General features: G+C 41.9%; 1 protein-coding gene across 1 annotated transcript in view; it reads left to right on the forward strand.

Moving 5' to 3' along the window:
* The window catches only part of LOC308117279 (PDZ domain-containing RING finger protein 4), a gene marked incomplete at both ends in the record, with an annotated part of 55,340 nt that overhangs the window by 20,302 nt on the left and 8,686 nt on the right, over nt 1-26,352 (forward strand). The window contains 3 exons of the mRNA XM_080476044.1: nt 14,148-14,401; nt 17,188-17,290; nt 23,926-24,024. Coding sequence (XP_080332170.1) covers nt 14,148-14,401; nt 17,188-17,290; nt 23,926-24,024 — 456 coding nt within the window. The remainder of the gene's footprint in view (nt 1-14,147; nt 14,402-17,187; nt 17,291-23,925; nt 24,025-26,352) is intronic.

A 26,352-nucleotide genomic window follows, 5' to 3' on the forward strand; every position in this document is an offset into this window, starting at 1 on the left:
CAGGCCCAAAGAATGCCATCTGTAATGTCATATTTCTTCGTTAACACTCGTTTCCATTAAAGGATTAACTACGTGTGTGTGATGCATTCATGTTTGCGCCCGTGTTTGTTGGCTGGTGTGCGCAGGTACAGAATTTATCAGGTGTACAGTAGCTCCTCAGAGCATCATTTCTGTCTCAATTGTTCCAACTGTGTAATCAGGGCACAGTAGGAAACACTGAATTGCCTCCAATTTCCTCTGACTTCCCTTTGTTTATTGACTCAAGGACCTGACAAGGAGAGAGACTCAAGTGGGTTGAAGGGAAAAAAAAAAACAACCCACAGACACCAACCCTGGTAACCTCTCGCCGGGGCTTTCGTTGTGCCCTGAACAACACAGCAGGGAGCTGTGAAGTAGATTGATTACACTTGTGATCACTCTTCTACGATAATGTCCTTCCTTTTAATCATGCATTGTGCCACTGCTCTTTACAAGGATAAGATTATCATCAGCAGCTTCATCACTGTCTCATTTCAAATGCCGTCCTAATTGGGCAGCTCTGCTTTTCGCCAGAAGTTTTGATCTCATTTACCGCCGTGTCCTTCAGTGATAATAGGAATACCCTTGAATGCTGTTTTTTATTTCCCGCTTTGCGTTTCTTTGGTTTGTCCGCTAGTTTCTGCCTCAGACAGAGAAGTTAATTCCTATGGGCTACATGTAAGGATGTTTAGTACTCGAGTGTTGATTTCCAGATGCCAAGGGAATGCAATTACTTTAACAAAACTCCTTAGTACTTCCACAACTCCTGTTTGTCGAGTCACAGTTGGCAGTATTGCTGTCTTGATCCCTCTGGTGGGAAACGAGCCAGTGAAGTCTTATAATCCTCGGCCTCCATAAACCTGACATTTCACCCAATCATCAGCCATTTACCTGCCAGACATCCCCAGCCTGTGCTTTCTGTGCAACATTCATTGTGTTATTAAGATTTGAAGACGGGTAGATGAGACCAAAGCCTGAATGAGAGTGTAGACCTGCCAGCCTCAAGCTATCGTCTGTAATCTGGTCCTTTTATTCTCTTTGACACTGCTTGAATTGACCAGATCTTCTCGCTGTCAGTCCGTGAAGCAGTCTTGACTTTAACGGGTCCGCTATCTTTTGAAGTCCTTTGTGGTGGTTGACCTTTCTGATCGGATGCTAATTACTTTATTTGACTCTGTGGAAAGTGTTAGAAACAGCAGCATTAGGTACGCACGTATCAGACACCACAGGCAGGAAGGCACAAAGTAATTTATTTCTCATCAGTGTGATTTTATTTTTTTTGTAGCACTTTGATTATATATGTTTGTTTCTTATCCTAACTCCCATCCCCGCTCCCATATACTGTATTCTTTTCTTTCCTTCACCTATTTTCTTCCTCCTTCCCTCTTTATTTGACACTCTGTCTGAACTGGCTCCTTGTTAATGGCTAACAGGCAGATCACTGGTCAGCCACAGGGGTCTGAGCTGACCTTTCCCAACCCTTGTAGTTTATTATGTGCACTGTCAAAGCCCCACGTGCTCGGTCTGACCTCAAATCTCATTCCTGGAACCAGCCGGCGTGTGACAGGCTCACAGACAAAGAACCAGTTAGAGGCGAGGAAAGGCGGCCATGTCTTTGTTGTGATCATGAGGTGTGTGTCTGGCATTATGTAAATAGTGCTTACCCATTGTTAATTGCCTTCACGGCAAGGATAAGCACATCAAACAAGAGGGGAACAATTTATCCCTTTTAGAATCGTTCCAGGTCTTGTCTAATCGGACTGGACACGGCGTTTGATGATATTGTTAGTGCTATGTCCTTCCTGCAGAGCTTCAGTCATCTCAACAAAATCAAACAACAACTAAAACTTCCTTTCTGTGTCACAAATAAAAGAATATCTAATTCATTCTCAGACGACTGTGTGATTTGAGTTGGTTTATTTAAATTATTTACTTGTTGAAAATAATAAACTGTTGCATGACAGGGTTAAGGTTTAGGAAACCAAGTATTTCTTATCAAATTTGATAGAAACGCTTTATTGATTTATAAACTTATTCTTAAGTCAGCTATAGAAAGAACATCACATTTCAATAAATTCCTGAATGAAATTGTGCAGGTTGGCGCACTTTCGTCCACCCAAATATAGTGTAACATGGCCCTCATGCGTATGAATTGAAAAGGCAGAAGAGCTGTGCAACTAAGTTTATGAAGGTCTGTAACATTCCACTGATTGATCCCCCCTTTGTGCATCTTGACCAAGTTACCTCAGAGATAATACATACTTTTGAATCTCTATTGGCATTTGTTTTACCTTAAGGGAAAAACTCGCACTTCGCTTTGAACAGCTCTTGCTCAAGTGGAAAAATGGATTTTCGTCTAATCTCAAGGTTGACAGTTCAATCCCCGTCCGAGCCCAAAGGGGGGAATGCACCTTGTGTGGTTGCTGTGCCTCCATTGGTCTGTCACTCTGTGTGAATCGGTCAATTCAATAGAATAAAGCATTAAACATAGTAGTGTAGTTTTTAGCATTTTAGTAACAACTGGTTTTAAGTAATATTTTTCATGTTATCTTTTTTTAACCAATCTTTAAGATTGACTGTTGTCTATTATGGCTTCGAAATAAACTAAACTTCATTCTGGTTAAACATTTACTCTGCTTCCCTCTTTCTTTCACAACAAGGGAGGAATCAAATTTCCTAAATAGCTCAAAAATGGGAAATTGGAACATACACTTACTGTGTGCTTTTCTTTGTTGCACCTATCTTCTGACTCAAAGAGGTTTTCCCATAATGGTACCCACTTAATTTGTCTTCCGTCAGCATATGGTTGGCACCATTACTCCTTACATCTTTTCACACAAGCCAGGACATTTTGCTGATCTGCACAGCACATAGTATCATCCAGCTACCCCCCCCCCCCCCCACACACACACACACACACACTCCTTTCTCACCCCTCTGCCCCCCCAAACCAATTACCAGCTATCACTGAGGAGGAGGCTGTTCTTCCATTAGTTATTCATCCACCCAAAGACCTGCTTTTACTCTTTAACTCAATTTTCTCCCTCCATTTTGCATTAAAACTCACTTCAAGATGGTCAGATCTTAAAAGTTAAGCACAGAGATTAACTGTGCATCTCTAAATCTCTTTAACAAATATACCCGGCATGTACCATTAACCTTGAACAAGCTGATTAACTTAGCGCTCCCTTCCCTTCACAAGTCCCAAATCGTATTTAGAATTTGAGGCAGATTCTCATAATACAGAATAAAATGGTGCAATTATCTCACATTCAGTCATAATCTGTTAGTGATGAAGATAGAATGCCGGATTGATCTAATTTCATAGGAAAGTGATCATAAGCAGTCCAGGAGGAAGTTGCAGGTGTTAAGACACCATGCATCTGTCAAATGGAGCCACGAGTGGACATCCGATGAAATGTTTACCCAACGAACTTTGCAGTGTGTTCTTTCTGTCCCGTTTTCTCAGCTGTGGTAGTTATTCAACCATGTGGGCTTCACTAATGATGATGTTAAAAGCCTGTGCATTGCCAAAGCAGTCAGAAGCTCCAGGGCCCGGAATCAGGGTTTATGTTATTTATACGATTTGAAAATGGCATTTTTGCACAAACGTGTTAAGAAGTAACAGATTACTGAGGACTGACTACTATTGTAAAATGAGTAATTTAGTTCTAATCATTGACATTTCTGCAAGGTCAGTGTTTGTTTATTAGCTTCTGCAGATGCTGTAACAGCATTATCCAAAGCTGTCGTGTCCAGTGAAGAGAAGCTTTGTCACTATTTAATTAAACTGCTTTTCACTGGAGGAGGGGCATCCAAATAAACCGGAACTGTGTCAGTCCTCCTGCACACAACGTGAAAAATGCCCACATATGAGTAATATTATCTTTACCCCGCATCTACCGGACCTGTGATTCATACCGGGCATGACAATGTTAGCTTACCTTTTTCTAAGAGCTGTCTACATATTGGTAGCTATCTCAGTTAGTTTACTGTTTAATTTCATGTCTTTAAGTGTTAATATTCAGATTATAGAGCATCTTCCTTCAACTACCTAAGATAGCTTTAGCTGAACTCAAGTCATAAGCTATTGTTATAGTAAACACCACAATAACACATCAATATTTACATTAAGGCCCTGTTTACGTGACGTTTCAAGTGAAAGCACATTGTTTTTGTTCCTGAAAGGTTTTGTGTTTACGCAGCAACATTTGGAAAACAATATCCGTTTACACAGAGACAACAGAAAACTATGTTGTTTTTTTGTAATGAATTTTTGTAATGAAATCACACACCCATGAGGTCAGAGAACAATACGTTATAAACTTTGCCAATGGTAGTGCACGGACATGCATATGGACAGATGACCAAGTTGGATTGCTATTACGTGTGAGTCTCAACTATAAAACTACAAAATAACAGGAGAATATGGACTGGGGGGTCATGCCATTCTGGAGGCCGCCATTGTTGTTATTGTCCATCGACTTGCACATGTGCAGAAGAACTATTTACTACGGCCATGGTGCGCATGAGCAGCGTTTTTGTCAACTTGCCGTTTTTCTGAGTTTGAACGTTTTCAAAAAGTGGCGTTATCCCACGTTTCCACGGAGACCGAGTCGGAGCGTTTTTGAAAAGCTCCACCTCGGGAGCGGCTTCCATGACTCGGAGCACCGTTGTTGCGTAAACGTACCCCCAAAAGGAAACAAAGGTTTTCCGTTGTCACTTGTCACAGAACGGACTAATGAGAGGAAACGAAAGTAAAAGAGGAGAGTTACTTCTGCAAGTAACTGGTTACTTTTTGTCAGGAGCGACTGAATTAACCTCACTACTTTTTAAACGGCGAGTAACCTTAATCGGGTAAGCTAATAAGTACTACTGTTCTGCGGAGGAGCGTTCAACACAACCACTCCCTTTGTCCTCTTCAAATAGTTGCCCTCTCCTTGAGCGATTACAGCTAAGAGATTAGATAATAAACACGTGTAAAAAGGTGCACAAAGATCTTTAGATGCCCATTGAAGGTGGTGATACACTTCAAACGAGTTGCGTAATAAAGGGAGTACTCTACAGAAGATTGGTGCTCAAAGTAGAAAATTGGCAGAATTCATCAAATGTTCCGCAGGCATAAAACCTCAGCGGCAGCGTGCAGGGCCTTTAATGTGAAAAATAGCCCAGGGGCCTTGTGGAGTGTGTTTTATGTGGTTGGAGGGGTTAAAGGAGGCCTGTACATTGGTTCATGTAAAGATATTGAGGGGATTGTCAGATTTCCCCAGTGACATTCTCTCTCTCTCTCTCTCTCCTTCTCGCTGTTTCATGTCATTGGAGCGTTGCTTGAGTCGCTGAGACAGGAGCGCTGACTGTCTTGGAGTGATTTATGCAGTCATAAGGGCTGTACTGTCGCAGACCTTGGCCCATATTTTTTCTGACACTTATTATTGAAATGAGACATTTGGGTGTAAAGGGGTACCGAATCAGTTTTCTGACTGAGAGGACAAGGCAGCAGTCGTTGCTTGTATCAAATCTCAGTCTTCCAGGATTTGGAAAGTCCTCAGGGAGTCTTTAATACGACTTCTCCATGAATGTTTGCGTTCCCTTTTGTAGAAAGCTTTTTTTTATTTTTTTATTTATGTATGGCAATGCAAATTTAGTTTCACATGTTGGAAGTCAGAATTGCAACGCGGCGACGCGGTTCTTGGAGCTGGAGTGCAGCTTGGTTTTCGAGGCACTCACTCAAAGAAAAGGTAGACTGAAGCCGTCAGTCACTGGCAAACGGCATCCCACTTTATCATCCGCCGACTCGGTCGGGAAAAGTCAGCAAAGGTGTAGTTGTGCTTTTCACGGAAGTACTTTGTAGTAATTATTTTTGTGAAAGGCCCGTCACAGGTTCTGCATTGACAATGTTACGTGAATGGTGGTTGGTGGATTACTGGAGCTTGGTTGGCCATTAATCATCAGTACAAAGGGTTGAGAAAAAAGTGCTTGCCTTGATGTTTTCATCTCTTTAATAAAAGGCACCCATGCTAAAAAAAAATATATATATATATATATATATATATATATATATATATATATATACTTGAAACTTAGGTAGGTTGAAGGTAGGAAAAATGTCTGTGGTTTGGCAGAGCGACGTCATCTTCATTTCAACATGTTAAACAGGCTCATTCATCTGATAATTCCATCTTATGTGATATAAAACCTTGTTTTAAGAGCATAAAATGTGTTTAAGATAAGGTAAACAATACGTTTGGGAGCCTAAACTTTACGAACAACAGTTTGAGCAATGGACGTATCGTCACCTTAACAGCAAATATGAGTTTTTCTTTCACAGCTTCATATTTGTCATTTATAAAAACATCTGAATAAGCAAAAGCTTCACATCCGTCTCGCAGATGAGAAGTGACAAGGGCTATTCATTTAGGCCGATCCATCGTTGGCAGGTACTTAGTGGCTTGCCTGATGAGAAGATACAGATACGCGTATTGTAATTATTCCTCTACAAGCTGATTAATTCAGGTGAGCTTAAAGACGGAACTAGGTCAAACGAGTATGTATGTAAAATTAACAAAATCCATCAAAAGTTCACTAACTGACATGTTCTATTTATTTCAATCCATTGAGCTCTGTAAAGTACATCCTCTGTTTTCCATTGTACTAAAGACCTTTGTGCTCGGATGCCAAGGAACCGTGGTACACAGGTTTGTGGTGGTCCTTTTAAAAGAACCATTATCCTCTCCGCCATTGCATAGAATACAATAAATAGTGTATTGATGGTGTAATTATTTATCATACTCCACCGGAAGGTAATGTTGTCCAGAGAGGTCAATGTAGGCATTTCATCTATCTATCGGCACTCTTCTCCACCTCTTTCATGTGACTCCACCACACAGCTGACTGGACCCCCAACAATGAGGGGGGTCATGTAGCCTTTTCCCAAAAGACGGCGAGATGGAACAGGCTTGTATTCAGCGGCGGTAAGCGCCTCACTCCCGGGGCTGGATGACCTACATGTTACACTTGCTCCATCTGCCCGCATACACTTTCCACCCCACAGGCTGCCACTCAAACCAGCAGGTGACGGTGCACAGTAGAAACAGACTTTGAGTAACAGAAGCTCGCTACACGTGCAGATGTTAAGCGCAGCACCCAAGGTTACGTGGTTAAACCTTGGATGCCCGCCGAAACCCCCGTTTACCGAGGAGCAGAAGTAGCAAGTGTGACCTTGCCTCATTCATTTCCAGTTCAGACGGGATGCACGTGGAGACGGGAGGTTTCTTTCTTGTTCACAGCGTAAACTCTATGAAATTGAAAACAAAAACATTTCATTAACATTCAAAGTGCTGCTCGCAAGCCATAAAGCAATGTATGCAGTTAATTCAAAGACATAAAAAAGGTAATGGACTATTAGACTCGACTGCCTGAGGCTGCGTATTCTCCTTGTAGAAGTAGTACATCAATCATTTCTATCAGTAATCCCCCCCCCCCCCCCCCCTGCAAGCTGCCGGCAGTGTCTGTGCTCCCTGCCACAGAAAGGCTCCCTGAGCAGAGGCAGATGTGGCTGAAGTTGACATGCTAACAGATAAACTGGCCCCGCTTCGCGACCACCATTGCGACATTCTGCCCTCGGTCTTTGAAGATATTGATGGGAGGCGGTGGTCGATGAGACAAAAGCAGTGACATAGGAGGCGCCTGAGGAGTGGAGCTAAGCCGCTGCCTGTTTCATTCTCCCTCGCTTGCCCTCTTACCTGCAGGATAAATGGTCGGACGACACACAGATGAGAGCCCCTCCAGGACTGTGCCTTGCTGGAGGCGACTACAAGCTTGTATTTGTAAAAAAAAAAAAAAAAAACAACAACAAAAGAGCAAGTTTCGGGGAAGTTTTTTTGAGTTGGTGTGTTTGTTTGTTAGCTCGCAACAGCTTAAAGTAGCACGAGATGTTTACCGAAGCGGAGACTTGATGCACTCGACTGCGACGCAAGAAGACACTTTTCTGAACGTCTTTGTCAATAAGGGATTCTGCCACGGAGAAAAATGAGAGAAAGAGGGGACTTCATCCTTTTGTTACACTCCACTAAGCTGGTTTACTGCATTTGTTGCTGGAAAAGCTGGTGGTCGTCTCCGGGGGGCTCTGAACGAAAACACATTTCTCCTCTGGCTACAGCTGCTGCATATCCGTGTGCAAACAGCCGGCAGATGCGTCCTGATGTGTCCAGCTCCTCCATCCCGGAGCCCATTTCCTTTCCAACTTCACATTTACCTGATCATATCCTGTCCCCATTGTCGAGCAAATGATCTTCCGCGAGTAATCACCTTTGTTTTGCTCCAGACCATTGAGATAATTCATGTTGACTGCCTGCATATGGAGCAGTTTTTGGCCATGAAAGCTCCTGCAGAGCTGCTCGGGATTCGATAAACACTACAGCTGCTAAATAATTTGTTGCGGACAGATTTTGTTTATCAGCGTGCGTTTGTGAGTGAATATGTATTTGCATACTTTACGTGCACTCTGGAAGAGGATTTTTGATGCTTGTTTAACTCCACTAAAATACATGATGAAACTTTAAGGGGCTACAGCTTGTACTTGAGTGCGGGTGCTCCCCGCGGGAAGGAATCCTGCGTGAGATCAAATAATTTGGCCAATTTAACTCTATACGCTCACAGTCGGCATCTTTTGGGCTTTGAGTAAGGATTCACTTTGTGGAGAATAAAGCTCTGTTTCAAGACTGTGCTGAAGGCGGCTCTTCAATGTAAGGACATCTGAGAATATCTGGAAACCTGCAGCCAAGCTTATAGAAACCCTTCCCATCTGTCAGATTGGAATTGCAGATCCAGACAACTAGCCGAGGCAGTGCGCTTTAGTTGGATAGGCATCAGTCATAAAGGCTGGCAAAGTCCCCAATGCAAGAGTTAAGGCTACTTAATATTCCCGTGTTTATTGGGGATTAATAGTTCCATCTGGCTCTCTTGAAAACCAGTGAATGTAATTTGAAAAGGGGTTCTCTCCTTTCGTTGTGGCTTCCGAGTGCCGCTAGTGTGCAGTTAGACTCGTAGGAGGAGGAGCCGGGACCGGACGGTCGGTACCAGAGGGAGAGCCGTGAGATTTGATCATTTTTCTCCGGGTCTGTCATACGCCATAGGCTGTCTCATTTGTCTGCTCCAGCTCCTTTGTTTCCAGCAGGCTCGCTGTTCTAGGATTAGGCTGCGGCGCAGGAGACGAACAGGAAGAAAGAAACCGAAAGAGGCAGTCAAAGAAACTATATAAGCTAATTATTATAGTGCTCCATGTTTCTTTAATATAGTACTTAAGTGTAATGTATTTTGCTGCAGAATTTAATACCTGCTGAGTGGCCAAAAGACCGAAGGCGGGTTTGGAGTGGGAGGGAAGGAGGGCTCAGGGAGGCACCAACACGTTTTGTTCTTTTGCCTTATTCCCTCTAAATTGCCCTGCAGTTGCTCAGAAGTGATGTTGACCCAGTTTATCTCCCACTAAGGTGATTAATGCAACATCCCTACAAACAAAGGTCACATCAGGAAGCAGGGGAGCGGGCCAGAGCGCGAGAAGAGCTCGGGGAGTTATATATGGCTGCTGTTATGGCTGAGAAAATAAGTTGTTTGTGTTTTGCAGGGCTTCACTCAGTCTCGAGAGATACACTCAGAGGAGTGAAATAAAAAAAACAAAAAACAATAAAAGACAGACATAGACATATACGCACAAGAATGGGAGCAACACACCAATACTATGGTGCAACAGTTATTACGCTGTTGATATTACCCTCCGCTGAGTTCACAAATGAAGAATTTGTTTACTTAACAGGTGGTTTTTGTGGGACCGCCGGGGGTGCTCAGAGAAACACAACCACAATGATGTAATCAGGATGGGACACATTATAGGAAATGTCATATCAACCATTTATCTCCGTTTTATCGCCCCTGTGGCAGCGATAGTTGTAAATCAGTGGCATTTTTCTGTGTATGAGTGTCGCTCCAACTTGAATCTGTTTGCCTGATTCTCATTAACACCAAATTATGTGAACGTCTTGAGAGAACAAAGTACCACAGAGAAAAAGAAATGAAACCTGAGAATACGTTTCATTCTGTCTTCGCCTCAATGTCAAACGCTTTGATTGTTGCTTTAAATAAAGTTTGTGTTAAACACAAACAACAGCCTTTATCTACCGTGTAATGTCAAAAAATATATATGAAGTCAGTCCCAAACCTGTGATTTCCAGGCCGGGGATGCTGCGTCTTGAAAGATTTAGTCGCTAACCAAAGTACTAGAGATACGACTCTACTGTGTTCACGCTGATGTTATATTATAGACCCATTGTTTTGCACTCCATTGCTCTGCTGACAATAGCTGTGACAAACGATCGTCGATCAAATACGTCTAAAAGGAGATCCTGATCTGACAATCGCATTTTGATTTTAATCCACTAATATGCTGCTTTAGTGTCCGGTTAAGGCCCCGTTTACACGACAATGTATTTTCGGTCAAAACTCATGGTTTCTGTTTTTTCGTTTCAGAAAAGTTTTTTTGGTTTACATGGCAATAATTTGAAAATGATGTCTGTTTCCATGGTCTTTGACCGTTTGTCCAGTTACCATGTAGAGAGCATGCCAGGCCATGAGCTGGCACTGTTTGTTGTTTTTGTAATGAAACCACACACACACATACAGTATGTGTGAAGGACAATATTCTATAAACATTAACAACGGCGAGTACACGGACACTCATATGGACAGACGTGAAGTTGGATTGCTATTCCAGGTGACTGTCAACTATCAAACTACCAAGTACCAGGAGAATGTGGACTGGGAGTCGTGACACCATGGAGGACACCATTGTTGATATTGTCTATTTGCACGTGAGCAGAAGAACTATTTACTAAGTGGTGCGCAATAGCAGCATTTCAAAAAAGAGCTTTCAGAGCCTTGGAAGCAGTTTTCAAAAAGTTACATTTTAAGTGCGTCCGAGCACCATTGTCGTGTAAACACACACACTAAATGCAAGTTTTCCGTTTTCACTTGAAAACACTGTCTGATTTCTCAATTGGAAATCATTTATTCAGATTGACATAAAAAAGTGATCATGTTAAGGAACCAAACGCTGTTTGTCTGTGGTTTAGTTTATTATGTCTTTCTGAATCCAAGACTTGTATTTAGTTTCCAAAAATTGTAACACTTTTGTCCAATTGAGAATATTTATTTAAAAATACTTAAATAAGCCTCCATTGATCATTGATGGTATTTTTTGTGCAATGATCATAAAGATCCCCCTGCCATTGTCCCTGCAGCACATCTTCAGAACTGACAATGCTCTCAAATGCTAAAGGATGAAATGATTTCATTGGTAGTGCGAGAATCACTCTGACCTTAAAAACACGATATACGGCCAAAAATAAAGAACCGATATGGTAATCATGGCACTATATCAAACAGATGTTGAGAAGGGTTATTTAAGATGCCTCTGATTTAGTCCATTGTCACAAAGTCCTGTATCATTTCATTTTTTACAGCTTTGTAACAATAAAACTTAATGTTTTCCACTCAGATTTATTGACTGAGAACATTGGAACAATATAAAACATACACCACACATAAACTCAGTAACTTTACTGTCCTTGACAGTTTTCACTACATGGTACATGAGTTTGGACGGACATAAATGGGAACTTTGCTGGTTGAAAGAGGCATAAAACTACTACTTTATAAAGTTGCTCTCTTGTGGGTTTTCCAGTTCTTTTGGATTTCTTTGATTGCTGGAGTGACCCTTTAAGAAGATGACGTGATGATGATTTGTGTGTGTTACAAATTCTTAGATATTGAATCGTGAGATTCCTCCTTTTAGTGGTTGTGAGATAAATTTGGCTTTTAGGCACAATTTATGTTGACCTTCTTTAATATTTATTGAATCTTTTAATTGTTTGTCTTTGTTAGATGCCGTATCTTACCTTTTCTGGCATCTCAATATATTAATAGTCTAATTCTATAATTTCAGCTTGTATTTTTTCCAAAAAATCAACAAAAATCTATACCAAAATCAGTATTTCTGGAATTTTTGACACTTGAAGACATTTTACCTTAAGAGTCTGAGAAGAAACTGATCCCTTCTTGTCAGAATCCAGAGCCGATGGGAACCATGGAGCGTGGTCATGTATCTCTCACATGGATTCTGATGAGTTACATGAAAAGATGTAGACATGTGCAAACGGAGAAAATTTAATATCTGTGTGATTCCTGCCGCACAGACCATTTATCCTGTCGGGTCCCATCAGTACTTCACTGCTGCTTAAAACAAGTTGAGTCTTTTTTTTTTTTTTTTTTTTTTTTTAAAGCCAGTAGACGAGCACTGGCGGTTCAGTTTGAGGGTTGGAAAACACAAGTCTGCTCTGTGGGAGGTCCTGGTGGTTTCTATTTCTTTAATGTTAATTTACACCCAGACACACATGCTCCAAACTGTCGACTGCTTGCAAATTTAGGTCATTTTGTTTTGGATCAAATCGAGATTCCACTTCTCTTGTTTTCTTTTTTTCTTAAGCGCTATGTCTCCGTCCTCGCTGGGTCTTTCCCCAACTGACACTCGTGAATATAAATGTGTTGCTTTTGCTTCTATACTTATCATCTGAATCAGTTTAATTTTGCTGTGCGAGCAAAATACTCGGCTCCAAAGCCACATTTAAACACAAGCCTATGGGTAATTATTCTCTGGCTACCTTATTTTCTTTCTTAGGTTCTGCTGTTATCTAAATTATAATCTCTGGTTTCAGCGTCGGTACCAAAGCACACTCTCTGAGGCATTCCACAGCCATGGTTTCTCTTCCAGAGAAATTACTGGTGCTAAATGAAGCAATGATTTGCTTTATATGTGCCAGCTGTAGTCCAAATGGTTTTCAATCTGCCAGAAAATCCAGTTCATTTTGTGGAGATGAGGTTGAAGATGGAATGAGTGAACGGGGGCCGTTCAGGCTTTGATCTAATACTCTGATAATGTTGCATCAAACTGTATTTTGTATGTATGTTTGCCAGCCTTGTATTCATGAACGTTTCTTTTTGATCATCCGTCAAGAAAGCATTCCGGGGATGAAAAAAAAAAAAAAGCCAAATATAAATTTCTAATGCATTTGCCCTCTGCAGCTATAATAGCAATGCGTTCGAAAAAGCCTTGAGCATTTGGGATTGCGCGGTTTCAAGTTAAACCGTCACACCACCACAACCTTCAGTGCACCGTAGTCAGGAAGCGCACTGATATATACACCGTTTTGTGCAACAATGGGAATTTTAGTGTTAGTTTTGCTCTGCTTGAAGCAAATCTGAGTAAACCTGACAAAGACTTCAGTTAGACAAACAGAATGTTTTTAATTGACACATTAACAAGAGTTAATTTTGAAAACCACGCTCTGTATCTTCACTCCCTTTGCTGTCTCACCAGGTTACAAAGACCAGTTGGAGATGCAAAACTGCAATCAGAATGCAAATTAGCGAACATATTTGTCTGGAATCACATTGAATTGATACTTTGTGCAACATTCCTGAACCTTCCTGCAATACATGCAAAGTGTTCAATCTTTACATGTGTCAAGGTTTACATACAGTTTTCCTGCTTGTTGCAAAATTTTCTCCAGATAAAATCACACAGTTTCACTGCGTCTAACTGTGTGACAATCAATGCACGAATATTGTGTAATACTCACGTGACGTTGAGAACTCGTGAACATATGAATATATAGTTAATGCTGGAAACTGGACAATAACCTGGATGAAGGGCCAGAATGCAAAAGGTTAATTTTCTCATTCGTGAAGACTAAATTCAGACTGTTATGAGATGATTTAGCAAAAACAAAAAAAAAAGGTTTTTGAATATGTTTAAAATTCAAGTGACAGATTTGCTGGTCCCTGATTGACGTCTCTACACATTTTGCGATATTTTGGAAACTCTCTTGCAAACTCGCGCTGTATTTAGCTTCAAATCTGTGCTTCAGACTGAAAGTCCTTCACATTACCAGTGAGCATGGCATCATTCTGCTTCAGCAGCAACTCTGTTTGTTCAAAGCAGATCTGTACAAACGTCACAAAACAACAAACCAAAACGAGACACATTTCTCATCTCAAAATCTGTTTTCTACCACCCTCAGGTAAATGGAAAAGAGTTGTCCAAGTCCAGCCATGAGGAGACCGTGGAGGGCTTCCACGCTGTCAAGGACCCCGTCGTGGTGCAGGTCATCCGGCGAACCCCCAGCGGCCGGCCCCATGGCCCCCCTCAGGAAATCCATGTGGTGGACGTGTGCACTCAGACCGACATCACCTTTGAACACATCATGGCGCTGGCAAAGCTGCGGCCTTCAACCCCTCCTGTGCCTGACGTCTGTCCGTTCCTGCTCTCTGACAGGTAATACCGGGATCCTTTTTATTTCTTTAGCCCCACCCATGATTAAAAACACAATTTGCGTCCACAGACACTGTGACTTCTACTTTCTTGCACCAATCAAGGCGGCTCCCTTTATAGTAGTTTCTAATAATTCTCTTTCATTTCAACACGCATCTCCACTGAGTTTGCTGTGGCGTCCTTGCTGTGACTTTAGTGGCACTGACGCTAATTGAGAAAGGAATAACAGTGGGGAGAAATGTTATTGGGCTGTGAAGCAGAAATATTAGCGTTTGCGGGATTAATACAAGTACACACGACGCCTGTGAAGCATATTAACTGTGCGACCAGCTGCAGTTGATGATGACAAATACAGATTTGTTTGATGAATGAGCTCCTCAATGTCCTTCAAGTGGCACCCAACAAATAAAAACAAAAATAAAGGAAATGAGTGACTGACCAGCATACAGAGTTTAGGGTATTTATTAATACAGACGGAAGGTAAAATTCCTAACTTGGTTTTTTGGAGCGTGAAATTAGCTGAAACTCAGCTCTTCTTGTAATATGAGGTCCATTTTTGCCAGGACATATTTATTTTCTATATTTAATTCTATGTTTACTACATTTTTACATATTGTGCTCCGCTATTGTAGTTCCATGTGGAAATATATACTGTAAGGGAATGAGATTTATGATTAAGATTCAGTAGAGTAATATGTGACATGGTGCTTTTTGTTGTTGATGTTCTGTTTTCCTTCAGTTTTTCTTTATGAGACATCAAAGACGTTTGACTTGTGCTTAGTTGCAAGTAAAACTAACCTCTCTTAACAGCATCAATTTTAATGGGACGCACTATGTCACACCATGTTTCTTTCAGAAACTCAAAACGGAAAAACAGACTAATTAAACTCTGAAGAATATCGTTTGCAAATCTTGCATGCACAGTAGGTGCTCTTATATGATTCCCACCTTTTGATATCGTTCAATTCTACACATTGCGTCTAAAAGTTGCCCTAAGTATATTTACTGTATATGCAAATACACAATCAGACGCCCTATTGGTTACTGGATTGTACCTAACCTTCATTTGCCAAAATTTGCCATGTTGAAATAGTTGCTTCAAAAAGAAAGTATATTACCCGATTCACTCTCCATATCTGGAGGAATAGTCCATTGAATGTCCGCATTTGCTGGACTCTTTCATGTTTGCAGGTCTTATTGTCAATTGGCTGTTCAGTGTGGTTTCCCTGTATGACTCACGCAGTCTAACAGTTGTTAAATATTCAATTCTGACACGGCTGTGATTTGACTTGCATGACTCAAAATGGAACAGAAATAAAAAAATGTAAAAAAAGAGATGATTTTGTGTTTAACTGTGGCCCAGAACAACATGTGGCACAATCACTGAAACCCGTTCACGTCTCAACTGGATGCCTTGTATTGTTTTATTGTTTATGTGAGAGGGAAGATCCAACCTGAGAGTTGAAAGAAAACCACAAAAGGCAACACAGACTGTTGTTTCATCTTCTGGCATTTCACTTTAGATTCTTTATCTCAGAGGAGAGGTAAAGAGAAAACAAGGAATAGTTTAGCATAAAGGAATATCTGGGTTTCTCCTCCAGGGGACGGAACAACGGCAACGCAGGAGGTTTACTGCAAATAGTGGAGAAGTTATGATGGTGTTGGTATTTGGCCCATTTGGTGAATAATCCCAACAATAATACACATTTTGAATATGGTAGCTTTTGTCATTTGTCATTGGAGTCATAATCAGAAATTTGATAGTGTGTCGCCTGTTCAATCTGTACAGATCATTGTTGAAGATTGGTGATTTGCACCGTTGCATACTGCTCATAAAGAAGCGTGCGTGACCTGATCAGAATCGTTACACGTGCATATCTTCTATAATGTCATCACAGAATTCCCCACAGGAGCTTCTTGCCATAATTGGAGCTGCTCGGTGTACCATTTTGACTGGTGGAGGGTTTACAAGGTGATTAAAGCAAATGGGCTAATAAAAAAACTAGGCAACACAAAGCAACGTACACTTACAGCCCCGGGCTGAGTCCAAATGTAATCAAAGTGTCCCATAAAACTCACATTTTCTTCTCTTCATCTGAGATCAGGTGCACAATCCAATATACAACAGATTTTATAGATATAACAACTGTTGGCTGCCTATTTTTTGGAGCTCGATTGTAAATTTGAATTTATGATTTTTTTTGCATTGTCTGCATCAAATGTTATTTTATGAATAATATTGATGCATGAAGCTTTTTGGCATTTATGATTCTGTCTTTATACTCCCAGGAAAATTACTTTGAGACTGTGTTACCGGGGCTGTGTAATCTGAGTCAGGCAGCCCCGGGACACCTTCAACATTCTGTCTTTTCCTTTAAAGTTTGGCCGACCAGGGGGTTGCCTTGTGTGGCAGTGAAGCCGCCGGTCCTGTTCGGCCCTCACAGAGCTATTTTGTTCACTGACTGAAGGATGTATAATAGAATTACACTGTACAAATGTGGGGGGCTTCAGCTGTCAGAAGCAGGACGCAAATTACAGTATGTGGATATGCTGTTATTAACAAGGGGCTGTACTTTTATCACACACACACACACACACTCAGCAGCATTGAAGGCTCTTGACAAATCCTTTATTCTTCCGATTTAGGCTACGACAAAGGCTACAAAATCCTGTCACTTTGAGGTTTGAACGTTTCGAAAGAAAATGAGGGGGAAAAAAATATAGTGTTGACTTAAATCTCCTCCTCTTCCCGTTTCTTCTTCCCCCCCTCCCCCCATCTCTCCTGACAGCTGTCATTCCCTTCATACAATGGAGCAGGATTACTATGAAGGGACTGACTACCTCTCCCCTGTTCCTGCTGATGGAGAGAGGACGGAGGAGTTCGAGTACGAGGTAAGAAGTGCACTTGACACCAATATTATGATGACCTGCTTTAACGGTTATATGCAGAAGAACGGGGAAAAAATCATAGGTTGTGTTTAAAAACTTCAGCAGCTATTGTCAAATTTTATATTTTATTATAAGTTATTTGAAAACTTATCAGGGTTCCTTACTTTGCCCCAAAGTAACAACTAATATATGGTTCTCTTATTTGGAAACGCTCTGTGTTATGGTTATGACAAGATAATGCCTTTGGGCCAAAAGAATTGTAAGTACAGAGGCTAAATGCTGAGTATTTCTACTGTCCCCATTCCTTCAATGCTCCACAATTAGTGATGCTCACTTATTTCTGGCATAAGGATACGAACATTAATTGATTATACAGGACGATCCGCTGTGACAGATCAACCACACAGTAGAAAAATAATCCTTTCTTCCATGGGAAATGTTTTTGTTGCTCCTCATAACGAGGTGAAAAGAAAAGCTACAACCTTAGTGTTTGCTGGGATTTGCTAATTGTTCTCACAAGTCTGGTGAAAACAGAAAAACAGCTTGACTCTAAGGACGATCAAACCCAATTAAAGTGGAACTGTAAGGTGTGAGAAGGGGAGGGGAATGTGTGTCATTTCTTCTTTACTGGTGTGGAAGTAACAGGATCAGTAGAGTAGGTGATGTTTCTGAGGCTGTTGATCTCCGACACATGCAGATACACACACACAGATGTACTGATCCAGCTGTGACGGGGAGAGATAAACAGACTCCGCTCTCCGCTTTGGTCCAATATTCTTTATTTCCGAGTCATTGGGGTGCGAGCATGCAGCCATCGAGAGCCCTGATGGGTCTGATGTATGATGATTGCTTGCCCCTCCCTCTTCTTATTTGTTTCATTTGAATTTGCTCGGAATGCTTCCACCCACTGAGCCTGAGCCGATTCCTCACATCCTAAAGAGATTTGCGCAGCCAGTTGGATCGTGGAGGCCCGGGTGTCAAATCGAAACAAATATAATATATTAAAGCATCTCTTTCTGCCTCATTGCTATTATCAAATCCTGTTAGACTGTGTAAGCTTTGCGGCTTGCATGTTTTTTTTTTTGTTTTCTCTTCTCGTAATTTTATTTTATTTCATGCCCGAGGAGGTTCACGCCGCCCTGATGCTGCCCCACTTACCATATGTCAACTGGAAATGCTGTGAGGGGGATGGAGGCAAAAACCGGTGTCAGAGTCGACCTGTTCGCTCTCTCAACCCCAAACCCCGCCGCCCCCACTGAGCGCGAGCAACAAGGAATAGAAGAATAGACGTTTCTTTAAATTGCTTTCATTTGATGAAGAGGAAGAGGAGCACTTTGCAATCGCAGAGTAGAGAAAGCGTCAAATGTAATTCACCTTCTCATACACCCGGACCGTGATGCTGATGAGATGGAGAGAAGCCAGCTGCCACTGAGGTGCACATTCTGAGGTGCACAGTCGCTCGACACCAGGAAACAGCTGCAGGCGCTGGTCAGTCTGTCGGGGAGGAGGTTTCATGTTTGTGGTTTTATGCACCACATATAAGTGGCCACAGGATACACCGGTGCTCTCCCCACCTGCAGAGTTCGACACTATCAATGATACCACCTGCAACATATTGTGTCAGTTTCCACTTTGCTGCTCCACTAGACGCCTGCGTGTGTCCTGTGGTATCTGGCACCAGAAACTTGAAGATCATGGAAGTCAAAAATTTTATAAAAACAGTAAAAATGCAGTTAAAAACATACATGAATGAGCCGTGGAGCCCTATGACGCCTGGTCACAGCTTTTAAATTCTTCACATTTCTACATACTGACCACTGTAGCGCAGGAACTTTCCAGTTTTTGGAGATGCTCTGATTAGGCCCTTATAAAAGTCCAAATCTGCAGATTTCCTTGTAACGCCTGTGTGTCGCCTTAATTATCTGGTGTCAATTTGATTTATTCTTTCATACAACTTCAGTCCTGCTCATTTGGACGTGCCTTCATGCATGTATGAAGTTCTGCTAAACAGCAGATTCACCGTCGCGGCAGGGAAACAATCAAGAGTTTTCCCCTGGTTCTGCTGATCCTGGGTGGAAACAACACGAAGCGAACACTTGTGAACTGGCACTGATGCATAACAAAGAGATTATCCCTCAGCCTTTCTGTGCGGAGTTTGGGACAATAATAATAATAAATAGAAGGACAGATGGACAGAAATAGTTTGATGATGGTATCTGCAATCCTGCTGGCTTCATTTAGTATCGCCTGCCGTAGACATGAAAAGAGTTGGGTAGATGGATAATCCCAGATTGTTTGTCCCACTAGATGTAAAACCCACAGGAGTCTTCACCAACTGCTCTCAAGCACAAGTCCTTCATCGCACTTGTTTTTTCATGTCTTAGCCAGAAGCTAGTTTATCGTCTATCTTAGGGTGTTGTGTCTCGGGTCTGGGTCCCACATTCTCCCAAACTACACTCTGTCCCCTGTCTCAGGATTGGACACATAGACAAAGTGTATCTGTATTCACGCTTGTTTTCCCACTTCCAATGTTTTCTTTGCACATCTTGGCAAACATTCTTCAAAACAAGCAAACATATATATCTTATTGCAGAAGCCAAATCTCTGTCAGGTGAGGTCATTTACTGAATGGAAGTCACAAATATTGAGGTTTCTCATCTTTTTGTCTCTCATGATAAAGGGTTATTCTGAAAATGACAAAGAAAAAAAAAACTGAGAAAGGAGAAAAGAATGTCAAATAAAGTAGTTGGTTGTGTTACATCTGGCTGGTCAAACCTAGGTCTTCATATTGTGTTGCTACTGGCATGATTTGCCGTGTGTATTTCTCATTTTAATAACTCATCGAGGCAACCTGACCATCCCTTCACTGAAGAGATTCACCAAGCTTCTCAAACATTCGCAGCATGCACAGGTAAAGACACGAACGCTGGATCACTGCCAGATATTGAAAGCTAAAGTTATCTTGGACAAGCGAACACTCTCACTGCACTTTTCGGTAATTCTCCAGACATAAAATCTAAATAGATCCAGCTCTCCCAAATACAGCTGGTGATGATTGAAGTCAGTTCATGTGGTGTTGGATAATTAGAAAATTATTACAAGGACATAAGAACTTTGACTGATTGTCAAAACACTTTTGATTAATGTTGCAAATTTCTAATGGACGGTGACCCAGATCAGTCATACAGTTTATTAACCACATACAGGCTGTAAATCACTGTCGGTGTGAAGCTCATGAGACCCCGGATAGCACAAACACAACTCAGCGTCTTGTAGCTTCAAAGTCGTCGTTACAGTTTGACCGTAAAACACAACAAAATCCAAGTAAGAACTCCACAAGCTGGTAAATGGGACCATGTCAGGAGCACATGAGTGCTGTCAGTTGGAGAAGTAGAAAGAAACACCTGCATTTTCAGTCCAAATGATTTCAATCCGAGTTTTGATTCCGACTACAAGAAAGAAATAGAGGAATCTGATTACGGACTGCTTGTACAGTGACACACGGTATAAACGCGTTCTCCAATTCAATACAATAACCCGTTTTTTTTTTCCCAGCCCCAGCTCAATGGGAACTAACTCACCCTTTATCCTGCTCCAGAACCTTGAGGTAAGACTTTAAACTGAGTCTTGCTTCGTGTAGCAAGATAGGGAAAAGGCAATCACATCGTGACTCCCATTTAATTATACCGTCTATAGAGGGAGAATTTCTCTGCCACCAGGAGTCTGAAACATCTTTGTCCTCTGTGATGGTTGTCTTGTTTGGATTAATGGAAAACATGAACCGCGTCCTAAAGCTGGTATTTCACACAGAAACATCATATATTTCCCAGGATCCTTTGATGTGTGTGTATGCGGCCCCAACGCCATGTCAGTAACTGAGCTTTTGATTAGTTTTGGTGAGTTCTGAGCAAGTGAAGTACCACGAGGTAGTGCCGCCTCTGTCAGCCAGCGGTGGCCGTTCATGCATTTTGTGAGTCCTTTTTTCAATTACCGGTCATCAAAAGCGCGATTATTATGACAGCATCCAGTGTGCTTTGATGATGGGCGGCAATCTTCCCCTTAATCACGCCATCGCAGTCATTAATTTACTGTCGGCGCCGGTCCCCATGCCATGCTGCAATCCTCTGCCTGAGAGTCGAAGACCTGCCTGGCAATAAGAGGGAAACAAATCAGGAGCGATAGAGATTGTTGAATGTGTGTTTGATGGTTCAGGAGATAACTTCGTTTGAATCGGAGCGAGTGGGTGGAGGTGGGAGGTTGTTTTTTTTTTTTGTTTCTTCATGCACAGTAATGTTTTAAAACAAGTCGGCAAAATCACATCTGATTATGAAAACACACACACGCGTGCATGTTATGTTTCTGTGCCTGATGGGGACATCATTTGATTTTCTGTACACTTAACCAATACCAGCCGGAGAACCTAACCTTAGCAGTAGTCCCAAACGTTTTGTGAGTTTTCCTCGTGTGGAACTCTTCATTTGTCCCCGCCAGTATAGAATAGCGAGCCACACACACACAGATTTGACGCTTCCTCCAACATATAGTAATTGTAGCAATCTGTTTTCTCACATCATTTTGCCACAGGCTCCTCAGCGTCTTACCTGAGCCATTAATTAGTCAGAAGTAACTTTAGGCTTGCTTCGCGGCGCCAGATAGGAATGATGCAGTACCTGCTCACACCTCTGCTTTGTCTGCAGCCCCGGCAATTAATTCATTGCAGTTTATTTTTAGTCACGTCTCTTGGAGACATTGCTGCTGATTTCAATATTTCCCAGAGATATTCCACGACTTCACACATCGCATTAGCATGCAAGTTGTGCGTCGGCTCCACAGCTCCCCTATTACCACAGCGGCTGCTTCATCGCATGTGGAAGTGTGCCGCCCTGGTGACGTTTCCGCCAACGATTATAATGATAGCTCATTAAAAGCATTTTCTTAAATTTGCTAATGATTTTTTTTTTTTTTGCAGCCCAGAGGTAGTCGGCGCTAAATCTCTCCTTTGTTCACATTGTTTCATCAGACCTCAGACAGATTTTTTAAATTTTCGTCACTTCCGAGGCGGTCAATTAAAAGATCTGCGCTCCACATCAGACAAAGGCTGTGGAGAAACGATAAAAGATCAGATAACGCCGTTCCTATTTTCCTCTGTTTGTGCGAACGTGGGGCGCTCTCCTGAGTGTGTTTGTGAGTGTAAAAGTCCTGGGCTTGTGCAGGAAGTACCTTCTTGTGTACTTGTCTGAAGGAGTGTGCAGCTCAGCCGCAGCAGTGGGTCCAAAAACACCTCAATGATCCGTCAATGTGTGCGAGTGAGAAGCCGAGACACAGACGAGTGGGAAGCAGTGACTGACAGGGGAAGAGTGGAAAATGGGAATCCAGCAGAAATGTGTGTGTGGAGGTTGGTTGTGGGGAGGGCGGGTTATAAACAGCAGAGGCAGCAGGTACTGGCCTGTTTTTTTTTTCCTTTTTTTTTGTCCCCCTCCACATATCCCAACATGGCCAGACATTCACCCCCGTCCACTTCCCAAAGACCCACCACATCTGACACGTGTAACCAGCCAAGCCCTGCATGTCAGAGAGGAAATGAATCTCTCTGTTTCTGCACCAGACCCCTCACAGCCCCACCAGAGCACCTCTCGCCCGCCACCTCATTTCGCATTGCCCTCCCTCCATCCTCCTCTCCGCTCAACCACCTCGCCCCTGCCGCCGAGGGTTGCTGCGTTTCTGCTCTAATGAAGACCTAGGGAGGAGAGGCCATTTCACACTTGATTCCCTCCAACACCCTTGATATGTTTCAGCATTTGGAGATGGAGCGCAGGGTTTGTGCCGTTTGCTGCGTCGGGAAGCTGAGAGTGCAACGTGGGAGCGGAGAGCCTCGTGTGCATTTCCAGTCAGGAAAATAAAACGCAGCAGAAAGCACCAATCTGAGCTGAGGAAATACTTCCAGCATTAATTAATTAGGTCTCGCTCAGTATTTATTGTGTTTCCAACGCAAATGAAGAATTCACACCGACACCGAGGAGCAGCGCTGTTATTTCAAAGGGCTTGAGGCGAAAAAGTAGGACCGCTGATTTGTAAGTCAATAGTTTGTTGCTCTTTCCTCACGGGAAGACGAGGAACACTCTGGAACTGGAGCAAATATTTGTTTGTGATGGCATTAGCATAATTATAGTTTATTTACGGTCTAATATTCCATAACTTGGCAACAACTTGAAAGAAAAGCTCTCCAGGTCCTCTGACATTTATCAAAGCTTCTTCGATCAAACTGTGGGAGAGTGTCTTTCATGATCAAACGGTCTCACACTCGGAAACCTTCGACGAGAGGTGGCATCCCAGACTCAATAAGTGTCTCAAAAACAAGTCGGGTTTTTTTTGTTGTTTTTTTTGCAGAGGAACTTAAAGAACCTCGGTGTTTGATCGTCCCTGGATAGGCTCTTTTTGTGTTTGTCGTTTTGCATCATGGCTGCAGTTTCATGCCAGTTGTGTGGAATTCATTCGGTTTCCGTTTCTCACCACAAAGGTTCGAGAGGTACTCTGTGTCAGCAGTACTAAGCTTTCGCTCACATCACTCAATCACATCCAGCAGATGGAGCAATGCGTTTACACTTTTCGTTTTTTTTTTATCTCTTTGATTTGCACAGGAAGTGGAACTGTGTCGACTCAGCAGCCAAGAGAAGTTGGGGCTGACGCTGTGCTACAGGACCGATGAAGAGGAGGACGTGGCCATCTATGTTAGCGAGGTGAGGAGACCGTGTTCCTTTAAAAAAGTGCTGGAATCAAATAACACCAAGTTTTATTTCCTTTATCTAATACGGAAGCGGTGGCGAAAGCACTTCCGTTGCCGGAGGTGCCACTGGTTTTGTCAAAAATACACTGAGAAAAGTAGAAATTCGACTCCTTTACACAACACCTGTGATCATGCCTGTGTGGGCAGAGAAAAAAAACGTTTCAAACTATATTTTAACACAATTTACTGGCTTATCTGGTGTACTGATAAACATAATTGAACTCCTGTGATTAGCATGAGCGAGTGTCTCCCCAACCACAGCGAATAGTTACAAATCACAAATGCAATCTGAAGAAATTGACCGTGGCGTAGTTTTAAGTAGAACAGTTGGGCAGTAAACGTAGAAATATCTTCTATAAGTTGCCTTGAGCGCACCAAGATTGTCAGGTAGTTTAAAAAAACAAACCATCATCTCAGTGGACACTCGACTCCTCGGGGTTGTGGCGACTCCTACATCATTATCAACACGAGTGTGGAGAATGTAAGAAGAAACGACGGATGTGGTCCGTTTCAACGTAGTCGGTAAAAGTAAAAGGTCAAGTGAAGTACAGATGCTTGAAAAATAAACTGAGCTATAGTATTTTTCCTGCATTAATTCCCACCTCTGCAAGACAGCGATGGTCTTCCTGCTCCACTTTCAAAAACACTTGAAGCACCGTATCTAAATCATTCTGTTTACCGTGTTGCACACTGCATGTGTTTGAGTACACAATTTTAAGTACAATGCCGTGTCGTATTAAAAACAAACTAACAAAAGAAACCTTCATTCATCCGTCATCTACACCTACTTTATCCAACTCTAGAGTGTGCGGAGCTGATCGCTGCTATCATTGGGCAACACACAAAGTACACCCAGAGTATACTGCCACTGCATAATGGGGTAAACGTACACATATACAGCTGGGGGCAGTTTAGACTCACTCGTTAATCTAATATGCATGTCTTTGGACGGTCGGAGGAAACTGGTGTACAGAGAGAAGACTACTTGCAGGGAGAACCTGCAAACACGGTCTGTTCCCATTTTCCCGTGTGTTCGTGGCGGGAGTTGTGCTGTCTGTTCCAAAAAAAAAGTACATGTTCTTGCAAAATGAGGGCTGGTATGACGGTGCTTCTCACTATTGAGAAATCTTGAGCCAAATAGTGTATCTAATTACAGGGACCCGATAAATATTTGTGAAATCAACAGACGTAACCCAACTGGTGAAAGTTATTACTTGTAAGAAATGATAAATAAGAGACACATTTACCAAAAAATAAATAAATAAATAACTTTTGTTCAGGTATATTATAAAGCAGCTCCTCTACAGTAAAAAAAAAAAAAAAAAGTAACCTTATTCAAGTATTAATTTCCCTTAACTTGTAAAATGCTGACTCGCTCTTGCAGAAAATAGTAAGTTTGTACTTTAAGCCAAGTTATATTCATTTTGGTCACACTTGTAGTTTGCAAGGCCATGTGTTGTTTAACTGAAGTAAGTGAAGAAGATACAGAGCAAAAACGTTGGCTGCTAAATTATGAGTTTGGTGTCATTATTTATATCAAATGTGAAGCAAATCCAAGGTGGTCAGCCAAGATCATTTTCAACAATCTTCAGATTTGAGAGGGAATTTCAGACGTGGCACAAGTTGTCCTGCTTTTATCTTTTCTCACTCTTCCCGGAGCCACTGAAAATAACATGCAACATACGTGCACCCTCCTCCTGCCGGCTATTTTTATGCCAACCAGCAGAGTCAGAACGGCAAGCTGTTTGAAAACCGAAAATATGAATACTCTCAGGGCAAATGCTATATCCATATTCTACAGATATTTCACTTCTTTGAAGTTTTAAATTAGCATATTATGCTCTTGTTGAAGCCGACAATCATCACCTTGCCGGATCAGAGAGCCTCAATAACAAACAACAGAGAAATCTCAGTTCCTCCAACTAAATCGATTTTGAGGTTTAATGTTTATCTTCGATTTTATGATTTACTTTTAGTATTCATGCGAATAAAAAAAAAAAAAAAGTTTTATCTTCGGGGTGCAGTAATTTTGAAATTGAACTCTTTTTTATCAACCGCAAATGACTCTGTGGAACAGGCTGGCAGGGACCTAACTGCATGATTACGCTGTCAGCAGCCAAAATAAAGTGACTGCCAAGAGAGAAAATACAAGCAACAAGAGCAAAAAGAAAATGCTTCTGGGTTTTGTCTGATCACTCAAGTCTCAGAGCAGGTGTGACACCAACAAGCAGGCAGAGGCACTTATTAGGAAACAGACCCCTGCCCTGTACTTTCCTCCCAC

This window comes from Lipophrys pholis (assembly GCF_963383615.2).
Source record: "Lipophrys pholis genome assembly, chromosome: 11".
Taxonomy (NCBI): domain Eukaryota; kingdom Metazoa; phylum Chordata; class Actinopteri; order Blenniiformes; family Blenniidae; genus Lipophrys; species Lipophrys pholis.